Source organism: Artemia sp. Qi Xiang Cuo, chromosome 12, assembly GCF_049724085.1.
Source record: "Artemia sp. Qi Xiang Cuo chromosome 12, ASM4972408v1, whole genome shotgun sequence".
NCBI lineage: Eukaryota > Metazoa > Arthropoda > Branchiopoda > Anostraca > Artemiidae > Artemia > Artemia sp. Qi Xiang Cuo.
In genome coordinates, this window is record NC_142805.1 from 45,235,927 (window position 1) to 45,262,761 (window position 26,835).

The 26,835-nt window shown below is 34.8% G+C and overlaps 1 protein-coding gene across 1 annotated transcript in view; it reads left to right on the plus strand.

Moving 5' to 3' along the window:
- The first annotated feature begins 3,482 nt into the window (after positions 1-3,482).
- LOC148946173 (saccharopine dehydrogenase-like oxidoreductase) overlaps positions 3,483-26,835 on the plus strand; it is a 61,388-nt gene continuing 38,035 nt past the window's right edge. Inside the window, exon 1 of the mRNA XM_089098249.1 lies at positions 3,483-3,664. Coding sequence (XP_088954375.1) covers positions 3,490-3,664 — 175 coding nt within the window. The 5' untranslated portion in view covers positions 3,483-3,489. The remainder of the gene's footprint in view (positions 3,665-26,835) is intronic.

Genomic DNA, 26,835 nt, shown 5'->3' on the forward strand with positions numbered 1-26,835 from the left:
CATGTTGTGGGGTCGCACTCACAAACCAACAAACAATTACAACTTAATTTAAATTAAATCAAATCAAGTCACCTCCAAAACAAACAAAATTAGAATTCATACTTACTTAATAATTTTTCTTTCAATTTTGCTTTAAAACCACTAAAATTTTCTAGTTTCTTCATATCATTATCCAAATTATTCCATAACTTTATACCCTTTATAACAAAAAGAAAACGTGGACCTGGCAGACACTATAGGTGGAGTATAATAATCATTTTTACCCCTAGTATTTTGGTTATGTATATTCCATCGGCTGTAAAACCAACCATTATAGCACTCTGGCAGTTGCTTCATATTATATCTATACATAAATACTAATATATAAAAATTATGAAGTCCCGCCTCTGGCAGTATCCTAAAATTTCTATAGACTTCTGAACCGCGAAGTCTATACATATATATATATATATATATATATATATATATATATATATATATATATATATATATATATATATATATATATATATATATATATATATATATATATATATATATATATATATATATATATATATATCTATATATATATATATATATATATATATATATATATATATATATATATATATATATATATATATATATATATATATATATATATATATATATATATATATATATATATATATATATATATATATATATATATATATATATACCGACTGATGGAGATACTAGTGACTCAGATGAATTTTACTTACAGTTACAGGAGCAAATAGACAAGGTCCCAGGTAGAAATATGATGTTATTGCTGGGAGATTTTAACGCCCAGGTTGGTAGAAATATGGATAGATGGTATCCCAGCTTAGGTAAATTTGGTGTAGGAAAAGAAAACAGTAATGGATACAGACTTTTGCAATTTTGTAGGTATAACAATCTAGTTATAACCAATACGGTGTTTGGTCATAAAATGGCTCATAAGCTAACATGGTATTCACGTGATGGTAAGACAGCAAACCTTATTGATTATGTTATAGTAAATCGAAGACTGGTTGGATCAATACAAGATACTAGGGTATATAGGAGTGCTGTTATTGATGTTAAAAGTAAAGATCACCATCTAGTAGTGTCAAGGGTTAATTTAAAGCTGAAATATCGGAAGGGTAATTACCTCCCGGGAAGTTATGATGTTAGTAGACTCCAGGATGAGAATTATAGAGAAACTTTCAAGGAACAGTTAAATACTAAACTTGAGAGTTTAAAATTTGATAATGTGGAAGATGGTTGCAATAATTTTAGAAAAATAATTTTTGAAGTTGCTGAAGGTGTATTAGGGAAGAAAGCTAGCACTGAAGCTAAGAATATTAGTGAAAAAGCTTTAAGTTTAATAGAAAGGAGACAGGACTTGTACAATAATTATCTGAGTGATAGATCATATGAAAACAAAAGAAATGTAAAGAAAGTGGAGAAAGCATTAAAATATGAACTAAGGAGGTGTGAAGTGGAGGCCATGGATAAAATTGCCGAGGATTTAGAAGATGCAGCTAGACGGCATAATAGTAAAATATTGTACTGGCACGTTAACAAATTGAGAGGTAGTAGTCAATCCGGACTTGTCCCAGTTAAAGATAGGAATGGGGTGGCAATTAGCGATAAGACAAAAGCTAAAGCGAGATGGGCCGAACATTTTGAGAATTTGCTTAACCAAGATAGAGTTGCTGGAAAAAATATAGAGGAAAATGAAATAGTTTGTGATACCTTGGATGTGAAGGAAGATTTGTATTGTGAGGAGGAATTAGAAACAATACTAAAAGGATTAAAGAATAATAAGGCTCCAGGTGCTGATAGGGTAGTAAATGAGTTTTTTAAATATGGTGGCTCTTAGGTTAGAAATAAGTTATTGGAGATTATGAATATGATTTTTGAAAAAGGGGAAGTACCTAACGATTTTAGGAAAACCTTAATTAAGCCACTTTATAAGAAAGGTGATAAAAGTGAGTGTGGTAATTATCGAGGCATTAGTCTGGTCTCTTTAGGTAGCAAATTGCTTAGTAATATGATACTTTTTAGACTGAGAGATGCCGTAGACAAAGTTTTAAGAGAAGAGCAGTGCGGTTTTAGAAAAGGTAGAGGATGTGTTGACCAAATTTTCACTCTTAGGTTAATAATTGAGAAGTGCCTAAGTTTTCAAACACCTTTGGTCCTCAATTTTATAGATTATGAGCAAGCGTTCGATTCTGTTGATAGAGGAGCTTTAGTAAAGGTTTTATCCTTGTATGGTATACCAGACAAATACATTAAAGTGATTAGTGTTATGTACGAGAATAACACTGCTGCGGTTAAGGTAGGAAATGAGGTTAGCAGCTGGTTTTGTATTAAATCAGGAGTTAAGCAGGGTCGTGTTCTATCCCCCTTTATATGGATTATTTTGATGGACTTTGTTTTCAGGAGCAAAAGAAAGGCAATAGGAGACCATGGAATCAAATGGGGAGGAAAAAATCTCCTTGGCTAAGAATATGCTGATGATTTAAGTATCCTAGATGAAAGTGTGAGCAAAATGAATGAAGTTTTAGAGGTTTTGCAAGTTCAGGGTGCTTGTATTGGTTGGAAAATTAATGTTAGGAAGACCAAGTCACTAAGACTAGGAATAAGTGAAGATGAAAAGGTGACGTTGGGTAATGAAAAGATTGATCAGGTGCGCAGTTTCACTTACCTTGGTAGTATTATTAGTAAAGATGGTGGGAGCAGTGAAGATGTTAAAAATAGAACAGCCAAGGCTCAGAGTGTTTTTTCACACTTAAAAAAAGTCTGGAAGAATAGGAAGATAAGTCTGCAAACCAAGATTAGAATCTTAGAAGCTACAGTGATAACAGTGGTCAAATATGGTTCTGAAGCATGGACGCTCCGAAAAGCGGATGAAGATTTGCTAGATGTTTTCCAGAGAAATTGCTTAAGGATTGTTCTGGGTACCAGGCTGACTGACCGTATTTCAAACAATAGGCTATACGAAAAATATGGTTCAATACCGCTTTCTAGGTCTATAATGAAAGAAAGGTTGAGGTGGTTAGGGCACGTTGTTCGGATGAAGGATGACATATTGCCGAAGATTCTTCTTTTCGGCCAACCATCTAGGGCTAAACGGAAAGCAGGTCGCCCCCGTCTGGGTTGGAAGGACGTAATAAAGAAAGATTTAAAGGAAATGGGAACTTCGTGGGCGGGTTTAAAAAGGGAGGCTTTGAATAGATTGGGGTGGAGGAGGAGCGTGCGTAGCTGTGTTGGCCTCAGGCGGATTGGTGCTGCAATGAGTTGTTAGTAGTAGTAGTAGTATATATATATATATATATATATATATATATATATATATATTTATGTATGTGTGTGTGTGTGTGTGTATATGTATATTTTGTGGTCTTTGTTGCCATTTCTAGTAACTTCTTATTTGGGTCATTCGTACTAATATGTCAACGATGCAAAGTATCGTGAAAGGTTTGATCATTTGCTAACATGGCTGTAGAGAAAGTATTTGACATAACTATATTTGGTGCCACAGGCTTCACTGGAAAATTTGTTTTCCTTGAAGCTGTTAAGTCTGGAGCATTAAAGAAGTATAATATTGCTGTTGGTGGTAGGAATAAAGAGAAGCTGGAAAAAGCTGTTAAAGACATTGAACATGAAACAGGTTAGCCTAGTTCTTATGTTAGATCAAATAATAGATCCAGATCTAATGTTAGAGTAAATCTGGTAAAGTTCTACGAAATCATATTATTGAGTTAGGAATAAAGTGAAGGTCAATATATACCAATATATATACCTAATTCTTCTTCACAAAATAAATCTTCCTTTGCATCCAAGATATCACACAATTTTTCATTTTCCTCTGTATCTTTTCCTGTAGCTCTATCCTGGCTTAGCAAATTCCCAAAAATGTCTGCCAATCTCTCTTTGGTTCTATCCTTATTGCTACCCATTCCTATCTGTAATTGGGCCAAGTCGAGATTGACTACTCCCTCTCAATTTATTAACATGCCAGTACACTATTTGACTATTCAGTACACTATTTGACTATTCTAGCTGCATCACCAGATCCTCAGCTGCATCACCAGCTTTTTTACTAGTATTCTTAGCTGCAGTCCTAGCTTTCTTCCCTAAGACACCTTCAGCAACTTCACAAATTATTTTTCTAAAATTATTCCAACCATCTTCTACATTATCAAATTTTAAACTCAAGTTTAGTACTCAACAATTCCTGGAAAGTTTCTCTCAAATTATCATCCTGGAGTCTACCAACATCATAATTTCCCAGGAGGTAGTTACCCTTCCAAAATTTGAGCTTTAAATTAACCCTTGACACTACTAGATAGTGATCTTTACTTTTAACATCAATAACACCACTCCTGTATACCCTAGTATCCTGTATTGATCCTGCCAGTCTTTGGTTTACTATAACATAATCAATAAGGATTGCTGTCTTACCATCACATGAATACCATGTTAACTTATAAGCCATTTTGTGACCAGACACCATATTGGTTATAACTAGATTGTTATACCTACAAAATATCAAAAGTCTGTAACCATTACTGTTTTCTTTCCTACAGCAAATTTACCTAGGTTAGGATACCATCTATCCCTATTTCTACCAACCTGGGTGTTCTCTAGAAAATATATATATAACATCATAAGTAAAATTTATCTAAGTCACTAGTATCTCTGCCAGTCAGTTCTACAGGGGCATATACTACTATAACTGATTTCCTGATGTTTTTAGTCATAAAATGAGCAATTAATATTCTATTATTAATACCTTCCCAGCCTAAACAAGACTTAGCAGCTTCCTTATTCATCATGAACCCTACTCCCTGTCTATGTACCCCATTCTTCCTGCCTGAGTAAACAAATTCTATATCTTCTAATTTCCGGCTTCCTACCCCTGGAGTATGAGTTTCTGAAACTCCTAACAAGTCCAGTTTGAATTGTCTGAATTCATCAGTCAAAATGCTGATACAATAATCATTTTTTAACATCATAACAGTTCAAGTTCCAATTTTCATGTTTAAATCCAGTTCATACCAAATTTCATAAATCCAGTTCAAATAGTCTGAATCTGTTAATCAAAATGTCAATACAATAGTCATTTTTTAATGTTGTAACATTCCAATTTTTATGTTCTTTAAATCATTGAAATTATTTTGGCCTCAGGAAAAGCAATGATCCCAGATACTGGAGCAGGACAGGGATCACATATCTTCTAAAGTCTATCCCAAAGTTTTTAAGCCAGCTTAGAACCGGACAGCAAGAAGTCCCTGGGACCTCCATGAATGGAGACTTTGTGCAATCCTGGGCCCATCTTGATTACAACATGGTTTTCAGTGCTTGGTAATGCTCTTCTATCAACAAGAGTTGAAATTCTGCACAGAAAATCTCAAGCTTATTACCTCTGACTCATTATATATTCATGCCTACAAATATTATGCTACTACAGGGAGGCGGTCCATAGTAGATAAATTAGCTATGAAGAGGTTTTCAGCCCAAAGATACCCTTCAAAGCATACCAAGCCCAGAAGAATTGTTCATTTATCAGAATCCCATGTGAATACTGTTTCATTTACTAGGCTATAATTTCCTCAAGGGCGCCACTCCTCAAGTGGGATTAGAGTTGACCACAAGGTCCCCAGTCTTGCAGGTACCTGAAAAGGGTTGAGGCAGCCCTTTGCAGAGACTGTTTTCAATATATATGGATCTTTCGCCCTGCTGCAGTTTTCCTCATATAGAGGATCCTGCCACAATAGTGTTCTACATCATCATGCAATTTAACCCATTACTTCAGCATTAGCTTGTAAAACTAATGTCTAGCCTAATTTATTTATTTACTTTAACATTAGCTTGTAAAACTAATGTAAAAAACTAATGCCTAGCCTAATTTATTGATTTACTTTAACATTAGCTTGTAAAACTAATGTCTAGCCTAATTTATTGATTTACTTCAACATTAGTTTTGTAAAACTAATGTCTTCCCTTATTTATTGATTTACTTCAACATTAGCTTGTAAAACTAATGTCTAGCCTAATTTATTCATTTAATTCAGCATTTGCTTGTAAAACTGATGTCTAGCCTAGTTTATTGATTTACTTAAGGATTGGATTGTAAAACTAATGTCGAGCCTAATTTATTGATTTACTTCAACATTAGCTTGTAAAACTAGTGTCTAGCCTAATTTATTGATTTACTTCATTATTAGCTTGTAAAAGTAATGTCTAGCTTAATTCATTGATTTACTTCATTGTTAGCTTGAAAAACTACTGTAAAACTAATATCTAGTCTAATTTATTGATTAACTTCTACATTAACTTTTAAAACTAATGTCTAGTCTAATTTGTTGATTTACTTCAATATTAGCTTGGAAAACTAATGTTTAGCTTAATTTATTGATTTACTAGTTTAGAAACAAATTTTGGCTATATACTTGCACATCAGGGGGGTAGGGGGTAAAGCATAGGGTAAATTTCTTGATGGCACTATAATTTAGCTAAGATGAAAGTGTAAATGTCATATATGCCTTTTTTATGCTCTTTTGTAGTTTAATAATGGCTCCTGGGGCTAATTGCATCTTGAGCCCTTAATGGGGCCTCAAAGGTATTTTATATGAATTATGCAAGAGCATAAAAAAGGTCCAAAGATGTTTTTGTTTTCATGCTAGTTAAATTATATAGCCCACTGCAAAGTTACCATGAAATTTATCCACCCAAGCCCCCTAATGTGAAAATATATACCCTGAGTTGTATACCTCAATTTTTTAATCCCAAAATTCAGTGCTATTTTTGTTGACAGCATTTGAAAAACTTGAAACTGTAGGAAAATAGTTTATATTTGAGTTGCCTTATAAACGAGGTCTGAATTATTATAAATAAGTGTTTTTGGAATATAATACTCTCGAACAACTTATTTTTAAACTAGTGATATTTTTATAACCACTTTTCAACAACTTAACTAGTGTTGATAACTTCTTTGTGTAGTTACAAAATGAAATACCTTTGGGATCCCTTTAAGGATTCAAGATGCAACTAGCCCCAGAAGCATTTATTGAATAACAAAATATCATAAAAAAATGCATCAAATGACATTTTTACTTCCATCTTAGCTAAATTATAGTGCCACCTAGAAATTTACCAAGCATAGCATATATTAAATGTGTAACCTAATCTAGGTACCTTTTTTTTTTGCCCTAAACCCCAAAAAAACAAAAGTTTACATATTGTAAACATAGTGATATATTACTGTTTGCATCCTCAGCATAGGAATTGTCTGTTGAAAGAAACCTGTGTGACTAGTTTCCTTAGCAAGTTCAATGTGCAATATTGAATGTGTCAATAAATAAAAGTTTTACTACTGATGATGGTCACTGCATATTTGACCGAAATATCTGGTATTTTTGTGAATTTCTATCACTGTTATCATCATCACTGTCTATTTAAAGGATTTTATCCCTATTCGAACTTTTATTTATTGTCATGGAAAGGCAGTGTGGTCTCTAAAATTATCTATTGCATGTGTGTTACAGATAATACAACAGTACCAAAATGAAACTTTCAGGGATGGATCTACAGGCTAAAGTATGTCCCAGGAAGGTATTTTGAAGTAGCTACCCCCACTCTTTCTCCCTCTAGAGGGTGTTGACCTTTTGTGACCTTTAAAAATATGTGTGTTATAAAAGTGAAACCCTTGCAAAATAGATCTTTTGCTTAAATGAAGTACAACAAAATTGCTTTCAGCTTCACAACTTTGCTTAGTCCTAATTTATGAGGTTTTAAATATATGCAAATATATTTCCTAAATTTTGGGGAAAAACAACATCAACATGGCTTGGAGTTCTACTCAAATAACAGGAATTGCATTTTCAGAACTAAAGCCAGAGAAAAAGAAACTGGTAACTGAAAATTAAGGTAACATGGTGTTTTGTCAAAATTTCAATAGGTGTAGACTTGTCATGTAGGCACATTTCAGGAACCTCTAGAGGGAGAAGGAGTGGAGGTAGGTACTTCAAAATACCTTCCCAGACATAATTTAGCCTGTAGACCCATCCCTGAAAGTTTCATTTTTCCTAACCCAACCCCTTTCCATGATAGCCAAAAGTAGCTAAAGTAAAATTGTACCACACATTTTGCATGCATATCCTCTGTACTTTACCCCAGACCCCCTGATATGCAAATATGTAGCCCAAATTATATATTTCCTATCTATTCTCAGAATGTTTCTCAGTTGTTTCAACTCATATACCTGTAAATCGAATCATCTCTCATGAAACAAAAGCTATTTTTATACTCTTACCTTAAAATTACCTTAAATCACACTTGCCAGCAATAAAGACAAGTCTTGTGAACACTGGTCACAGATGGTGATAATTCAACTTGTTAGATACATCCCATATTGTGAGCCAATATTTCTTGCACCAGTCTTTGTCAACTGCAGACTTGAAGGCTTCAACTCTGGGTGACATAATAGCATGCTGGTTAAGGGAGTTGCATAAGCTGACTACACTGTTAGGATAGAATTTGTTTGACAGCCTGGTGTTAGCTTGTTTTTGATAAAGCTTCAAGGGGTGGACTTTGGTACTTGGTAAACTGACTGTATGGAACAGTCTGGGGATCACGCTGATAGGTACTAACTTGTATGCCTTTATTGCATCTCCTAGCCTGTGTTTATATGTGAGAGATGGTAGTTTGAGCTTATGTGACTGGGTATGATATGCAAGATGTTGAGATTCCTTTAAGCATTTAGTTGTATGTCCCTGCACTGATTCTAGAATTGAGATATCGCTCTTGTTTACTGGATTAGAAACAAACATCCCAAATTCCACTTTTGGTATGATCATGCCCTTCAAGAGCTTGATGATCACAGCTGGAGATCTTCTGAAATGTTCTTTTTATTAAACCAAGTGTTTGGTTGGCACTGGATACTACAGACTGTACAGGAAAATTAAACTTGACCTTATCATTTACCAAGACTCCCAAATCTTTTTCACCATGACTACATATGAGTGGCTGTTTTGAACCATTGCTAGACTCCATAAAATACTGGCACAAAGGGTTATTTGCTCCAAAATGAATGACTCTGCATTTCTGGATATTCAAGTCATTAAATTCTGGATATTAATTTTGCCCACTTTGGCAATGCATCAAGACCAGCCTGGATATCTCTGTCACTTTGAGGGTCATGAACAGGACCAATTATTTTGGAATCATCTGTATAAAATAAACGTTTATTCTCTGATTGAAGGTGCATCATTGATAAAAATCAAACAGTTCATGGTAACAAACTGTAAGTAAGGAGCAACCTGGCTTAATAGTAACCAAAACTCCAAGAAACCGGAATTTATACCAATAGATACATCAATAGAATCAGTTTTTTATGCTAATTTCAAATATATAAGTTTCATTCAGTTTAGTTTTACCCATCAAAAGTTAAATGCCTGAGAATACTTGCCTTTTTTTGAAAAAAGAGGAAAACAACCCATAAAAGTCATAGAACTTTAATGAAAATCACACCATCAGATTCAGCGTATCAGAGAACCCTATCATAGAAGTTTCAAGCTCCTATATGCAAAAATGTGGAGTTTTGTATTTATTGCCAAAAGAAAGATCACAGATGCATGTTTATTTATTTTTTTTTTTTTTTTTTTTTTAATATGGTGATAATTCAACTTGTTAGGTACATTTCAATGGGTATAGACTTGTCATGTAGGCACATTTCAGGACCCTCTTGAGGGAGAAGAAGTGGAGGTAGGTACTTCAAAATACCTTCCCAGACATACATTAGCCAGAAATTTTAAAGGAAATGAAAAGTCCTAGTGCCCTTTTTAAGTGACCAAAAAAATTGGAGGTCAACTTGGCCTCCCATGCTTGTTTTTTCCCCGAAGTCACCCAATCAAAATTTTTAGATAGTCATTTTGTTCAGCATAGTCGAAAATCTAATAAATATGTCTTTGAGGATGAATTAGTTCTCCACAGTTCCCAGGGGTAGGGCTGTAGTTTATGAACTTTATCAATTGTTTGCATATAGTAATGGTTAATGGGAAGTATGCAGAGGTTTCAGGAGGGATTTTTTTATGGTTTGGGGGGGGGGGGTCTGAGCAGGGGGTTACAGGGGAGGATGTTTCCAAGGAGGATGTTTCTTTGGGGGAAGGGGCACTTCTATGAAGGGGGCACCGAATTTCCCAGCATTATTTAAAAAACGATCAGATATTAAATAATAAAAACGAGTTTTTTCAACTGAAAGTGAGGAGCAACATTAAAACTTGAAACAAACAGAAATTATTACTTATACGAGGGGGTTCCCCCCCTAGTCAATACCTCGCTGTTTACGCTAAAGTTTTATTAGTACTTTCAAAAGAGCTACCTATTCTAATTAACCGGCCTTTGTGATTCAGGGGTTTGTGATTCGAACAAAATCAGAAATTTAGCGTAAAGAGTGAGATATTGACTTGGGGTAAACTCTCAATATACGTAATAAAAACATACAAATATAGAAGTTCGTTACGTAAGTTAAATCGTAAGTTACGTCAGAACAAAATTTTGAGAAAGCCATAAAATTAATATGCTAATTTCACTCTAATTATTCATGTACAGTGAGCCAAAATCAAAGCTGCATTAATTAAAAAACGTTCAGAAATTAAATAAAAAAACAAGTTTTTTTAACTGAAAGTAAGGAGCGACATTAAAACTTAAAACGAACAGAAGTTATTATGTATATGAAAGGGACTGTCCCCTCCTCAACACTTCGCTATTTACGCTAAAGTTTTTTATTGTTTTAAAAAATAGAGTTGCGAGTAAGAGTAACTTTAGCGTAAAGAGCGAGGCGTTGAGGAGGGGACAGCCCCTTTCGTATACGGAAAAAATTCTTTTCGTTTTAAGTTTTAATTTCGCTCCTTACTTTCAGTTAAAAAAAAGTTGTTTTTTTTTTATTTAATATTAAATAAAGTTGAAACCAACACTGTTCATTGGAGTACTCCACTTTTTACATCTTCGGATTCCGAGAAGAAGGTTGGTCTATTGTCTCTTTCAAGATATAGGCCTAATAATTGCATTTCTTGCAAATTAAATGTTAAGCCTTTTTAGGACCCTTGAAAATAATAATTTCATTCTATATTCTTTGGAAATAAAAATAAGTTATAACATTTGTTTCATACTTACTATTTCGTTATAAACCCGTTTTGTAAAAGTTGTATAATTTACAAACATTATTTTGTCAAGATTAAGTAGAATAAGAAAATTCAAAACAAATCCATCATGTTTTCTTCTCATTCTGTTAGGCTGCCAAAAAACTGCTGTTTCACATATATGTCAAAAAATGTTAAAGCCCACAGAACAAACATGGTGGATAGAAAAATGGAGAAATTGTTTTGAATTGTTATCAGAGAAATGGAGAATTGCTTGTCGAAATTATATAACTTTTAAAAACGGATTTGTTATTCAAATAGGAAGTTTGAAACTAATGTTTTAAGTCTTTTTTATACAAAAATACTTAGAAATTTTTGGTCATTTTCAAAGGTTCAAAAAGGGCTTAAATTTAAATTTGTGAGAGAACTGACCATTATATTTTTAAAGAGTATAAAAAAGCACTGAGTGGTATGTTCACTTTATTCACAAGTCAACAATATGGACTGGGAAATATTTATCTATATATTTGCACATTAAGGGGGGGGGGGGTTGAGGGTAAGTATGGTGAGGATAGATGCAAAATGTGTTAACAATGATTACTCTGCATATTTTGAAGTAAGAATTGTTTTCTTAACATGTTTCCTTCTCTCTGGATAGCCATCTAGGCAAATACTACTACTACTAACAACTCACCGTAGCACCAAGCCGCCTGAGGCCAGCACAGCTACGCACGCTCCTCCTCTACCCCAATCTATTCAAAGCCTCCCTTTTTACACCCGCCCACGAAGTTCCCATTTCCTCTAAATCTGTCTTTATGACGTCCTCCCACCCCAGACGGGACGACCTGCTTTCCGTTTAGCCCTAGAAGGTTGGCCGAAAAGAACAATCTGTCATCCTTCATCCGCACAACGTGCCTAACCACCTCAAACGTTCTTTCATTACAGCCCTAGAGAGCGGTATTGAACCACATTTTTCTTATAGCCTATTGTTTGAAATACGGTCAGTCAGTCAGGTACCCAGAACAATCCTTAAGCAATTTCTTTGGAAAACATCTAGCAAATCTTCATCCGCTTTTCGGAGCATCCATGTCTTCAGAGCCATATTTGACCACTGTCGTCACTGTAGCTTCTAATATTTTAATCTTGGTTTCAAGACTTATCTTCCTACTCTTCCAGACTTTTTTTTAACTGTGAAAAAACGCCCTGAGCCTGGGCTATTCTACTTTTAAGATCTTCACTGCTCCCACCATCTTTACTAATAATGCTATTAAGGTAAGTGAAGCTGCCGACCTGATCAATCTTTTCATTACCCAACGTCACCTTTTCATCTTCACTTATTCATAGCCTTAGTGACTTAGTCTTCCTAACATTAATTTTCAAACCAATTCTAGCACCCTGAACTCGCAAAAACTCTAAAACTTCCTTCATTTTGCTCACACTTTCATCTAGGATGCTTAAATCATCAGCATAATCCAAGTCCAGGAGATTTTTTCCTCTCCATTTGTTTCCGTGTTCTCCCATTGCCTTTCCTGTGCTCCTTAAAACAAAGTCTATCAGAATAATCCATATAAAGGGGGATAGAACACAACCCTGCTTAACTCCTGATTTAATACAAAACCAACTGCTAACCTCATTTCCTACCTTATCCGCAGCAGTGTTATTCTCGTAAATACTTTAATTTATTTGTCCAGTATACCATACAAGGATAAAACCTTTACTAAAGCTCTTCCATCAACAGAATCGAACGCTTCCTCATAATCTATAAAACTGAGGACCAAAGGTGTTTGAAAACTCAGACACTTCTCAATTATTATCCTAAGAGTGAACATTCGGTTGACACATCCTCTACCTTTTCTAAAACCGCACAGTTCTTCTCTTAAAACTTTGTCTACGGCATCTCTCAGTCTGAAACGTATCGTATTGCTAAGTAATTTATTACCTACAGAGACCAGACTAATGCCTCTATAATTACCACACTCACTTTTATCACCTTTCTTAAAAAGTGGCTTAATTAAGGTTTTCCTAAAATCGTTAGGTACTTCCCCTTTTTCAAAAATCATATTCATAATCTTCAGTAACTTATTTCTAACCTCAGAGCCACCATATTTAAGAAACTCATTTACCACCCCATTAGCACCTAGAGCCTTATTATTTTTTTATCCTTTTAGTACTGTTGCTAATTCGTCCTCCCAAAACAAATCTTCCTTCACATCCAAGGTATCACAAACTTTTTCATTTTCCTCTATATTTTTTCCTGCAACTCTATCTTGGTTAAGCAATTCTCAAAATGTTCAGGCCATCTTTCTTTAGTTTTTTTCCTTATCGCTAATTGCGACCACATTCCTGTCTTTAACTGGGCCAAGTCTGCATTGACTACTTCCTCTCAATTTGTTAACATGCCAGTAAAATATTTTACTATTATGCCGTCTAGCTGCATCTTCCAGATCCTTGGCAATTTTATCAATGGCCTTCACTTCACACCTCCTTAGTTCATGTTTTAATGCTTTCTCCACTTTTTTTATAGTCCTGTTCTTTTCATATGATCTATCACTCAAATAATTCTTGTACAAGTCCTTTCTCGTTTTGATTAAACATAAAGCTTTTTCACTAATATTCTTAGCTGCAGTTCTAGCTTTCTTCCCTAATACACCTTCAGCAACTTCACAAATTATTTTTCTAAAATTATTCCAATCATCTTCCACATTATAAAATTTTCAACTCTCAAGTATAGTATTCAACTGTTCCTGGAAAGTTTCTCTCAAGTTCTCATCCTGGAGTCTACCTTCATCATAACTTCCCGGGATGTAGTTACCGTTCCGATTTTTCAACCTTATATTAACCCTTGACACTAATAGAGTATGGTCTTTACTTTTAACAACAATAAAGGCGCTTCTATATACCCTAGTATATTTTATTGATCCTGCCAGTCTTCGTTTTACTATAACATAAACAATAAAGTTGGTTGTCTTACGAAGTAAAAAGATCAAGGAAGTAAAAAGCCTTGTAACAAATAAGGGATACAATTTGGTGATGTTAACAGAGGTGAGTCCCAAGAATAGTAATACTTGATTGGAGGATAGTTATATCTGTATTCCTGGATACCAGGTAGCATCAAACTTTAGTTCAAGTAATTGCAGAAAGGGTGCATTGGTAATAGTCAGAGCAGAATATAATTTTAAAGTGGTAGATACTCCCCTTATTAATGATTATGTTGAGGTGGTCTTCTCTGATCTAAAGGTTCTACTTAACCCTGGTATTACAAGAATTACTTATATTTATAGAAGCCTTTCAGCTTCATTTAAAATTGTTACAGAACAAGCCATAAAAGATCATTTTTGAACAATCAATGCATCGCATAAAGGTGATTTTCTAATAGCAAGGGACTCTAATTTCCCACAAATATCATGGAAAAAGGGATTTGTCTATCATGAAGATGGTGCAACACAACAGCCATTCCTTGATTGTATACATGACCTCTCCCTATATCAAACTGTTGATAAACCAACTAGATATAGAATCTTCCAGAACCCAACCCTATTAGACTTTTTTTTTTAATAACCAAGAGCTTTTGGAACATACTGAGTACTTACCCCCCATTGGTAAGAATGACCACGTAGCTATAGAAATACAGCTCCATCCGAGGGCTATAACTAATGGATTTATTAAAAGCGTCTTCACAGATTACAATTCCGTCAGGAGGGAACTGAAAATGGTGAACTGGAGTGATATTTTGCAGGGATCAGTAGAGGAGCAATGAGAAAATTTCAACTTAACTCTACTTAGAATCCAAGACAGCAACTCTTCTGTAACTTACTGGAGAAAGCCAATGACTCTTCCATACATGACCAAGGAAATTAAGAAGCAGCTCAACAAAAAAAAGAGATCTTGGAAAAATGCAAAACAACTGAGAGTCCAGACCAGTAAAAGAAGTTCAAAAGAGCAAGAGATAAGTTATAAATTTAACCAGGAAACTTTATCTGGACCATTTTTTCACACTAGCTAAAGAATGTAAGCATAATCCGAGGAAATTTTTGCAATACATGTCATTTAAAAGTCCTGGTCGGCGATCAATATCTAAAGTAACTGCTTCAGGAGCTGAACTAACAGATGTAAAAAAAATGCAGATGAACTTCCAGTTTCTTGCAGTTTTTAGTTGCACAACAGATACAGACCTACCCAATGTTGAACCTACATAAATTTACAATCCAATGGAGCCCATTGAGATTGATAGTTCAAATATTCGCAAACGACTTAAATTGCTAGATGTCAACAAAACAGTTGGGTTAGATAGGTTAAGGCTACGTCTTCTAAAAGAAGTTGCTGAAGACTTTGCCAAGCCACTCTCCCTATTATTCAAAGTCTCCCTACGTACCAAGGAAGTGCCAACAGATTGGAAAACAGCATTTGTCACACCTTTGTTGAAAAAGGGAAATAAAGCCAGTGAATAAAGCTACCATTCCATAAGCATAACTTCTGCTGTTGCTAAATTCCTGGAAAGAGTGGTAAATGACTCTGCCATGAAGCCTCTCAAACTTATTGGGATACTATTGCCCAGCCAACGTGGTTTTCAACCAGGAAAGTCAGTATAAACAAATTTTCTGGAGGCTTATGATGTTATAACAGACCTAATTTATCAAGACTTACCTGTGGATGTCTTGTTGCTTGACCTTGCAAAAGTGTTTGACAAAGTTCTACATCCACACTTGAACAAAAAACTTACCTCATGTGGAATTAATGCAGACCTTGTGGGCTGGATCTCAACTTTTCTTAAAGATAGAACACAGAGAGTGAGGCTTTTTACTAATGAAGGAGAATCAATCCTCTCTGAGAGATGTGGAGTCACCAGTGGTGTCCTGTAGGGTAGTGTCTTAGGGTCTACCCTATTCAATCTACATAAATAATATTTTTCAATTAACAAAAAATAATCTAACTCTATGCTGACGACTCAAAGTTGTTTGGTGCAGTAATTCATGAGTCACTATAAGCAGATCTTTGATCATATTCAAAACTGGGCAACAACATGGCACATGTTCAATATTGAAAAAGCTTTAATAATGACAAATGTAGTGTTATTCGTTTTGGCAAGTCCAACCCAGGTTTCAAGTATACTATGGTCATTACAGCTGTAAATAAACTCAAGATATAGTTCACTCAATATAGGTTCGGCTAATGCACAACCCCAACCCATTTCAGATTCAACTGAAGAAAGAGATCTTCGGCTGATTATTGATAACAAGTTGAAATTCACATCCCATACAAGACTAGGGTTAATAAAACAGACAATCTCCTCCAGAGCTCTACAGACTATTTGGAGTTGTCCTGTCAACTCCACATAGTCTAGTTCCACCTAGTTTGTCCTGTCATAGAATATGCAATAACTGTTGCCTCCCCTATCAATAAAGATGATGTAGCTGCTCTTGAATCCATTTAATGAGAAGCCACAAAATTTATAGCAGGGTGCAAAGGTCTGGATTATCTGGGAAGATTACACAAACTTAAGCTACCTTCAGTAGTTTATAGAAGACGAAGGGGAGGCGAGATTATGACTAAGAAATTATAAACCAGCAATAACCCTCCATCTTACCTCCAACTAGACACCATGCAGAGGACTAGAGGCCACTCACTGAAATTGTTCTTGAAGAGAGCCCAGAAAAGTACAGCAAACAACTTCTTCTCTGATAGAATTGTGTCATACATGAATTCTTTAATTGATGAGACGGTAACAGCCTCTACCACCAATGCATTCAAATCTGGAGTTGATCATGACTGGCTGAAACAATCATGGAAAACAAAATGGGGTGCTGCCAATTGGAATAATTGCCATCGCTCACCAGCAACATCACAGGATTTACCTTAGATGCTGGACCGTGCAATTTAAGTTAATTTAAGATTCTGTAAATTTCCAAATTACCAGTAACTCACTAATTAGATTACTAATAAACAGATATACCTTTAGATTCAGAACTTCATCCTGAGTTGAAATACGACATTCATTTCTGTCAGAAATAAACTCTATCCCACAGCATAAAATGATAATATAAAGTCATTTTCCTATTAACTGTCTTCTACCCTGTCATCAATACTCTAGTTAGTTTAGCTTTTGATTTATTAGAATAATGATTATGCTTGATTAAGTATTCATTTTAAAAAAACAAAATTTTTACGAGGGAAGTAAAGAGCAAAGTTGAAACTTAAAACGGACAAAAATTATTACTTCACAGCCTATCTAAGATATATCAATAAAACTAGTCCAAATAAATGAACTAATTATGTTTCCCTGTGCTTCCAGGATGATAGAAAACTAGCGCTTTACTGAAATACAAAATAATATAGGAGTTTTGGTACAATAAAAGCAAACCTATTAAGGGCCCTTTTTATAGAATCAAAATTTCATCAATCCCTTTTAAAATAAAGCAGCAATCCATTTTAGGATTGCCTTTATTTTTTTATGTTTAATTTGGTATCACTTCTGCACAATGGCTCAGTTCAATCACTGGCTCTCGTTTTGGTTCTTAAAAGGACATGTCATGATCAGTTTGTACAAAAGTTCTAGTAAGGCCATCTTGATAGTATTATGACTACAGACTAGCTTTAGAATTTGTATCATAGCTTGGAATTCACTCTTGTATAGAGAGAAATAATCGGATTTCCAGAGTTCATAGTATGTCTTATTTGATCTGCATTTCAAGTGATACGAGAGTATATTTCTCACAATTTAAGGATGTATATTACCCAGTATTGGTATTATAGCTGGCAAGACTAAAATGATGCTTGATAAATTAATTAACGGCACGATCAATGTTGACCGCAAACATTGATGTTTTCATTAGTTTTTCTCAAACCACTGCTTAAATTTACAATAGATTTGACCCTATTCATGCGTTGTTCTTCTAACGAAATCCTTCTTTCTTCTTCAGTTTAATTTTTGACTCGTTCTGATTTTCGCTATAGTTTGTCTTCTGACAGCACAATTCTTTGTTCTTCACTTCATTTCTGACACGTTCTGATACTCGATTTTCGCTATAGCTTGTAATTCTGTTGCCACTGATCTTCTAGTTGCATCTCTGTTCTCGCTGTGCCACATCTTTTAACTACGTATTTCTTTGTTCTTCACTTTCATTTCTAATTCGTTCTACTCCTCGTTGTCGAATGTCTTGTAACCCCATATATATTTTTTTTGTTTTTCTTTTCGATTCTTTTTATTTCTTGCTGTCACTTTTCTTCAGACTGGATATTTTTTTGTTCTTCAATTTTGTTTTGACTCGTTTAATTGTCGTTGACGCAAGTATTCTAGCTGTATATTTCTTCGTTCTTTATTTTTGTTTAATTAGAAAAAATAATAGAACTAAAGATTTGTTATCATTATGATGTTATATGAGTGTAAAATTTTAAACTGTAAAAATAGAAAAAAAACTTTATAGCCGTTACTTTGAAATTAAGCTTTAAAATAAGACTTTAACACTAAAACTTTGACAGTAGAACCTTAAATCTAAAAGTTAAAACTGAAAGTCGAACTTAAATTTAAAAAAAAAACTGAAAATCTTAAAGGTATAAAATAAAAATTATTAAACGCAAAAACTTTAAAGTAAAAAAAAAAATAAAAAAAAACTTAAACTTTAAAAGTCCCCTGAAATACAGGAAGGGAAAGAATCACTGTAGGTATGGAAGGCTCAGACCTCTGCTTTCTGAAATTCAAAGTGTCCGTATACCCAGGGTGAAACATAAGACTCTTGAAAAATGATTAATTTTAAAAAAACAAAATTTTTCCGAGGGAAGTAAAGAGCGAAGTTGAAACTTAAAACGGACAAAAATTATTACTTCACAGCCTATCTAAGATATATCAATAAAACTAGTACAAATAAATCCACTAATTATGTTTCCCTGTGCTTTCAGGATTATACAAAACTAGCGCTTTACTGAAAATACAAAATAATATAGGAGTTTTGGTACAATAAAAGCAAACCTATTAAGGGCCCTTTTTATAGAATCAAAATTTCATCAATCCCTTTTAGGATCAATCCCTTTTAAAATAAAGCAACAATCCATTTTAGGATTGCCTTTATTTTTTTACGTTTAATTTGGTATCACTTCTGCACAATGGCTCAGTTCAATCACTGGCTCTCGTTTTGGTTCTTAAAAGGACATGTCATGATCAGTTTGTACAAAAGTTCTAGTAAGGCCATCTTGATAGTATTATGACTACAGACTAGCTTTAGAATTTGTATCATAGCTTGGAATTCGCTCTTGTATAGAGAGAAATAATCGGATTTCCAGAGTTCATAATATGTCTTATTTGATCTGCATTTCAAGTGATACGAGAGTATATTTCTCACAATTTAAGACTGTATATTACCCAGTATTGGTATTATAGCTGGCAAGACTAAAATGATGCTTGATAAATTAATTAACGGCACGATCAATGTTGACCGCAAACATTGATGTTTTCATTAGTTTTTCTCAAACCACTGCTTAAATTTACAATAGATTTGACCCTATTCATGCGTTGTTCTTCTAACGAAATATTTCTTTCTTCTTCAGTTTAATTTTTGACTCGTTCTGATTTTCGCTATAGTTTGTCTTCTGACAGCACAATTCTTTGTTCTTCACTTCATTTCTGACACGTTCTGATACTCGATTTTCGCTATAGCTTGTAATTCTGTTGCCACTTATCTTCTAGTTGCATCTCTGTTCTCGCTGTGGCACATCTTTTAACTACGTATTTCTTTGTTCTTCACTTTCATTTCTAATTCGTTCTACTCCTCGTTGTCGAATGTCTTGTAACCCCATATATATATTTTTTGTTTTTCTTTTCGATTCTTTTTATTTCTTGCTGTCACTTTTCTTCAAACTGGATATTTCTTTGTTCTTCAGTTTTTTTTTTGACTCGTTTAATTGTCGTTGACGCAAGTATTCTAGCTGTATATTTCTTCGTTCTTTATTTTTGTTTAATTAGAAAAAATAATAGAACTAAAGATTTGTTATCATTATGATGTTATATGAGTGTAAAATTTTAAACTGTAAAAATAGAAAAAAAAACTTTATAGCCGTTACTTTGAAATTAAGCTTTAAAATAAGACTTTAACACTAAAACTTTGACAGTAGAACCTTAAATCTAAAAGTTAAAACTGAAAGTCGAACTTAAATTTAAAAAAAAACTGAAAATCTTAAAGGTATAAAATAAAAATTATTAAAGGCAAAACCTTTAAAGTAAAAAAAAAAAAAAATAAAACTTAAACTTTAAAAGTCCCCTGAAATACAGGAAGGGAAAGAATCACTGTAGGTATGGAAGGCTCAGGCCTCTGCTTTCTGAAATTCAAAGTGTCCGTATACCCAGGGTGAAACATAAGACTCTTGAAAAATGAATAATTTTAAAAAAACAAAAATTTTCCGAGGGAAGTAAAGAGCGAAGTTGAAACTTAAAACGGACAAAAATTATTACTTCACAGGCTATTTAATATATACTAATATAACTAGTATAAATAAACTAACTAATTATGTTTTCCTATGCTTTTATGATTATACAAAACTAGCACTTTACTGAAAACACAAAATAATATAGGACTATGGTACAGTAAAAGCAACATTAAAAGGTAAGTAAAAGCAATTAAGAACACTTTTTATAGAAACAAAATATTATCAATCCCTTTTAAAATAAAGCAGCAATCCATTTTAGGATTGCCTTTATTTTTTTACGTTTAATTTGGTATCACTTCTGCACAATGGCTCAGTTCAATCACTGGCTCTCGTTTTTGGTTCTTAAAAGGATATGTCATGATTAGTTTGTACACAAGTTGGAAGTAAAGCCATCTCGATAGTATTATGGCTACAGACTAGGTTTAGAATTTGTATCATAGCTTGAAATTCGCTCTTGTAATGAGAGAAATAAGCGGATTTCCAGAGTTCATATTATGTCTTATTTGATCTTCATTTCAAGTGATACGAGAGTATATTTCTCACAATTTAAGACTGTATATTACCCAGTATTGGTATTATAGCTGGTAAGACTAAAATGATGCTTGATAAATTAATCCAATATTTCTGTATGCTGCTCAATTACTTCGTACTTATTAAAGAAACATTTATTTTTACGCTTATGTTTTTAAGATAATTTTAATTGTATACTGAAAGTTACTGATCTCACAACTGGTGTGAGACAATGAAATGCCTTATCGATTCATTTAGTTTTGTCAGGCTACATACTCACTTTTGACTCTTAAATCAATAATCCTGTTTCTTATACTTGACTTTTGTGTTTTCACTAAAGCGCTAGTTTTGTATAATTCTAAAAGCAAAGGGAAACATAATTAGTTGGTTCGTTTGTACTAGTTTTATTGATATATGTTAGATAGGCTGTGAAGTAATAATTTTTGTTCGTTTTAAGTTTCAACTTCGCTCTTTATTTCCCTCGAAAAAACTTTGTTTTTTAAATTAATCTCTTTTCGTTTTGATTAAAATTTAATCTAGAAACAACGTTTCCATGATCTTTTTTATTATACGGAATAATGTATGTTAGTTTTAAGTTTTAATGGCACTCCTTAGTTTCAGTTGAAAAACTTATTTTTAATGTATTTTCTAATTATCACCGATAAGACACCTATAGAAAATACTGCAAACAACTTTCACAGCTACAAAAAACTTTCAGTCTATAACATGAAGTTCATCATCCATACTTCACAAAACAATACATGTTTTTCAGGAATGTTTGTTTTTCGATGAGCAAAAAGTTGTTTTTACTCGGCCGACTTCCCCTAGAAAAACCATACTGAAGACAGGGCTTTATAAATCACCTACTGATTAACAGAAACTAGAAGACTACTGTAACAAAAGAGAGCTGTTTAAGGGCTCATTTAAAAGCTTATATTTATACCTAATCGCTTTTTATAAATTCGACTTGATAGCACATTCCCAGAAAGTGCACTTTCGGTTGTTTCCCCCTTTTTTTTAATGAAAAAAGTATCTTTTCCAATGAAATGACCAAAAAAGATGTTTTTCAAAATCTAGGCAGGAGCAAAAAACTAAGGGGGCAAAGACGTCCCTTCCCCTCAATTACCGCCGTAAGAACTAGCACACAGACTTCATCGCAGAGTGAACTTTGAAGGTTCAATTCAAAACTGTTGATCATTCTAGCTTAATTTTTGGTGGATTTTCAGTTGAAAAGTTTTCGCAATAATCTTTTATTTTTAAGATTAGGAGATTTATGAAACTTACTAAGAGGGTCTAGAGGGGGAGTATATGAGAGGGGTATAATAAACCTCCAGTTAGGGACTTTGGACCATAGTTATTGCAGTGATACCGTTTTATGCTTCCAAACTCTTCCAATTAAGAAGTGGTACCAAAAGTGCCGTTTTTTGTGCTATATGGCACTTTTGGATGGTAAAATTTATAAACAGCACATAGATATGAGTATTAGGTTTAAAATGAGGTATGATCCCGGGATATGATTTTAAAAATGGATGAATCATATTTGCAAAAATAGTGGATTATCTTAAAAGTAATCATAAGAAGGGACAAAACATGATTGAAAAAAAAAATCCAAGCTGGAATCGAACACGTGATAATCTAATTTGAAATCCAGCGCTGTACTAACTGAACCATGCCTCGAATAATTGAATGTATTGATGTTTGTAGGACTTTAATTGCGTAGCTTATTAAGGGGGACTGGAGGAGGAATTTGCGGGAGGTGTTCTTGCAAACCTCCAGTTAATGGTTTTGGACAATAATTATTACAATGATACCGTTTCATCCTTCCTAGATTTTCTACTTACGAAGTGGCACACAAAAGTGTTGTTCTCAGTGCTATATCTCACTTACGTATGGTAGTATCATAGGCAGCGCAATAGTTCTGCGTAAGTAAAGAACGATGTTGGCACAATGTATTATTTTTTTTTCCTTTAGACCAGGGCAATTCGTATCGAAGGAGTTGTCGTAAAAACTTCAAAAATGGCTCATTCGATTGGAATTTGGAGTGGCTTTTGCCCTTTTTAATAGTCGAAAGTTATTGGAAGGCAGATAACACCCCTACTACGCCCACCATTTCCCCAAACACTTCCAATCAAAATTTTGAGATAGCCATTTTGTTCAGCGTGGTTGATTTCCAGATAGAAATTATGATTAAGGAGGACACTCCCCCACAACCCTCAGGGCAAGGGTTGTAAGTTATGCTCTGGGGGCAGTTAAGATTTTTATAGAAAGCGTTGTCGTAGAAACGTTGTCATAGAGAAAAAAGCTCGTTCGATTGGAAATTCAAAATAGCTAGTGCCTTTTTTAAAAGCCGAAAATGATTGGAGGGCCCCCCTTCTTTGAGGTCTTTGAGGATGACAACCCCCTACAGCCCTCAGGACAAGGGTTATAATTTATTCCCTGGGGGAATAAAAGATTTATATAGAAAGCGTTGTCATAGAAACTTCAAGATGGGCTCATTCGATTAGAAAGTGAAATGGCTAGTACCCTTTTAAATATTCAAAAGTGATTGGAAGGCAACAAACAGACCTTCGAAGCCCACCATTTTCCCAAACACATCCACTCAAATTTTTGAGATAGCCATTTTGTTCTACGTAGGTGAAAGTATTAGAAATTATATCTTTGAGCAGGAAACTCTCCCCATAGCCTTCTGGGGAAGGGTTATAGGTTATGCCCTGGAGGCATATAAGGTTTTTATTGAAAGCTTTGTCGTAGAAACGTCAAAAAGGGCTCATTCGATTGGAAATTCAAAGGGTTAGTGCTGTTTTTAATGGTCGAAAGTGATCTGAGGGCAACTAACCCCCCTCTCACGCCCACCTTTTCCCCAAACACATCCAATCAAATTTTGAGATAGCCATTTTGTTCGACGTAGTTGAAAGTTTTGGAAATTAGGTCTTTAAGGACGACAAGCCCCCCCCCCCCTCCCACAGCCCTCAGGGTAAGGGTTGTAAGTTATGCCCTGGAGGCATATAAGGTTTTTATAGAAAGTGTTGTCGTAGAAACTTAAAAAAGGGCTTTTTCGATTGGAAATTGAAATGGCTAGATCCCTTTTTAATAGTCGAAAGTAATTGGAGGGAAACTAACCCCCCTCTCACACCCACCATTTCCCCAAACACATACAATCAAAATTTTGAGATATGTATTGAAAGTTTCTACTTAGTTGAAAGTTCTGGTCTTTGTTGAAAGTTCTGAAAGTAGGTCTTTGAGGATGACAATCCCCCCCACAGCCCTCAGCGCAAGGGTTTCAAGTCATGCCCTTGGGGCATATGAAGTTTTTATAGAAGGAGTTGTCTTAGAAACTTAAGAAAGGGCTCATTCGGTTGGAAATTGAAAAGGCTTGAGCCCTTTTTAATAGTCGAAGGTGATTAAAGCACATCCAATCAAATTTTTGAGATATACATTTTGTTCAACATAGTTGAAAGTTCTGGAAATTAGGTTTTTGAGGATGACAACCCCCCTCCCCCCATAACTCTCAGGGCAAGGGTTGAAAGTTATGTCCTGGCCGCATATATGGTTTTTGTAGAAAGTTTTGTCATAGAAACTTCAAAAAGGGCTCATTCGATTGGAAATTGAAAGGGCTAGTGCCCTTTGTAATAGTCGAAAGTCAATGGAGAGCTACTAACCCCCCTCGCACGGCCACCATTTCCCCAAACACATTCAATGAAAGTTTCGAGATAGCCATTTTGTTTAACGTAGTTAAAAGTTCTGGAAATTATGTATTTTAGGATGGCAAACCCCCGAGAGCCCCCAAGGCAAAGGTTGTAAGTCATGCCCTAGGGGCATATAAGGTTTTTATAGATAGTATTGTCGTAGAAACTTCAAAAGGGGCTGATTCAATTGGAAATTGAAAGGGCTAGTGCCGTTTTTAATAGTCGAAAGTGATAGGAAGGCAGCTAACACCTCTTCTACGCCCACCATTTCCTCAAACACTTCCAATGAAAATTTGAAATTTTGTTAAGCGTAGTTGATTTCCAGATAGAAATTGTTTTTTTTTAGGACTCTCCCTCACGACCCTCAGGCCAAGGGTTGTAAGCTGTGCCCTGGGGGCATATACGATTTTTATAGAAAGTGTTGTCGTAGAAACTTCAAAAAAGCTCATTTATTAGAAATTCAAAAAAGCTAGTGCCCTTTTTAATAGTCGAAAGTGATTTGAGCGCAACTAACCCCCTTTCACGCCCATCTTTTCCCCAAGCACATCCAATCAGAATTTTGAGATAGCCATTTTGTTCAACATAGTTGAAAGTTCTGTAAATTAGGTCTTTGAGGTGACAATCCCCCCACAGCCCTCAGGACAAGGGTTATAAGTTATGCCCTGGGGGCATATAAGATTTTCATAGAAAGCGTTGTCGTAGAAACTTCAAAATGGGCTCATTTGATTGGAAATTGAAATGGCTAGTGCCCTTTTTAATAGTCGAAAGTTATTGGAAGGCAACTAAGACCCTTTCCACGCCCACCATTTCCCCAAACACATCCAATCAAATTTTGAGATAACCATTTTGTTCAATGTAGTTGAAAGTTTTGGAAATTATATCCTTGAGCAGGAAACTACCCCCACAGCCTTCAAGACAGGGATTGTAAGCTATGCCCTGGGGCTATATAAGGCTCTACTAGAAAGCTTTGTCATAGAAACTTCGAAAAGAGCTCATTCATTAGAAAATTGTAATGGCTAGTGCCCATTTTAATAGTAAAAAGTGATTGGAGGGCAACTGACCCCTCTCTCACGCCCACCTTTCTCGAAGCATATCCAATCAAAATTTTGAGATAGCCATTTTGTTCAACATAGTTGAAAGTTCTGTAAATTAGGTCTTTGAGGATGACAACCCCCCACAGCCCTCAGGATAAGGGTTATAAGTTATGCCCTGGGGGCATATAAGATTTTCATAGAAAGCGTTGTCGTAGAAACTTCAAAATGGGCTGATTCGACTGGACATTGAAATGGCCAGTGCCCTTTTTAATAGTCGAAAGTTATTGGAAGGCAACTAACACCCTTTCCACGCCCACCATTTCCCCAAACCAGTCCAATCAAATTTTGAGATAACCCTGTTGTTCAATATAGTTAAAAGTTTTGGAAATTATATCTTTAAGCAGGAAACTCCCCCTCCCATTGTTCAGGGCAAGGATTATAAGTTATGCCCTGGGGGCATATAAGTTTGTCATTTAAAGCTTTTTCGTAGAAACGTCAAAAAGGGCTCATTTGATTGGAAATTCATAGGGTTAGTTAGCTCTTTTTAATAGTCGAAAGTGATTTGAGGGCAACTAACTCCCCTCTCACGCCCACCTTTTCCCCAAACACATCCAATCAAATTTTGAGATAGCCATTTTGTTCAACGTAGTTGAAAGTTTTGCAAATTAGGTCTTTAAGGAAGACAACTCCCCCCCCCCCCCACAGCCCTCAGGGCAAGGGTTTTAAGTTATGCTCTGTGGGCATATAAGAGTAGAATAGTACCTTATACTTCGCTTGAAGCTATAGGGATCACCATGCTATTTGCTTGCAGCACGTGCCTTACTACCTTGCCATGCTATTTGCTTGCCTTATGTTCCTCGCCATGCTGTTTGCTTAATTCTCTACACCTTTTCAAAGAGAGTGAGTATCCCCTCACACTTATTTTATACTTTGCTTGGCTTATGTTCCATTCCATGCTATTTGCTTGGTTTATGTTCGTTGGTACCTTTCCAAGCAAAGCGATCAAACACGTTTTGGAACTATGGTTGAGATTGTATAATGCAATCAGACTGG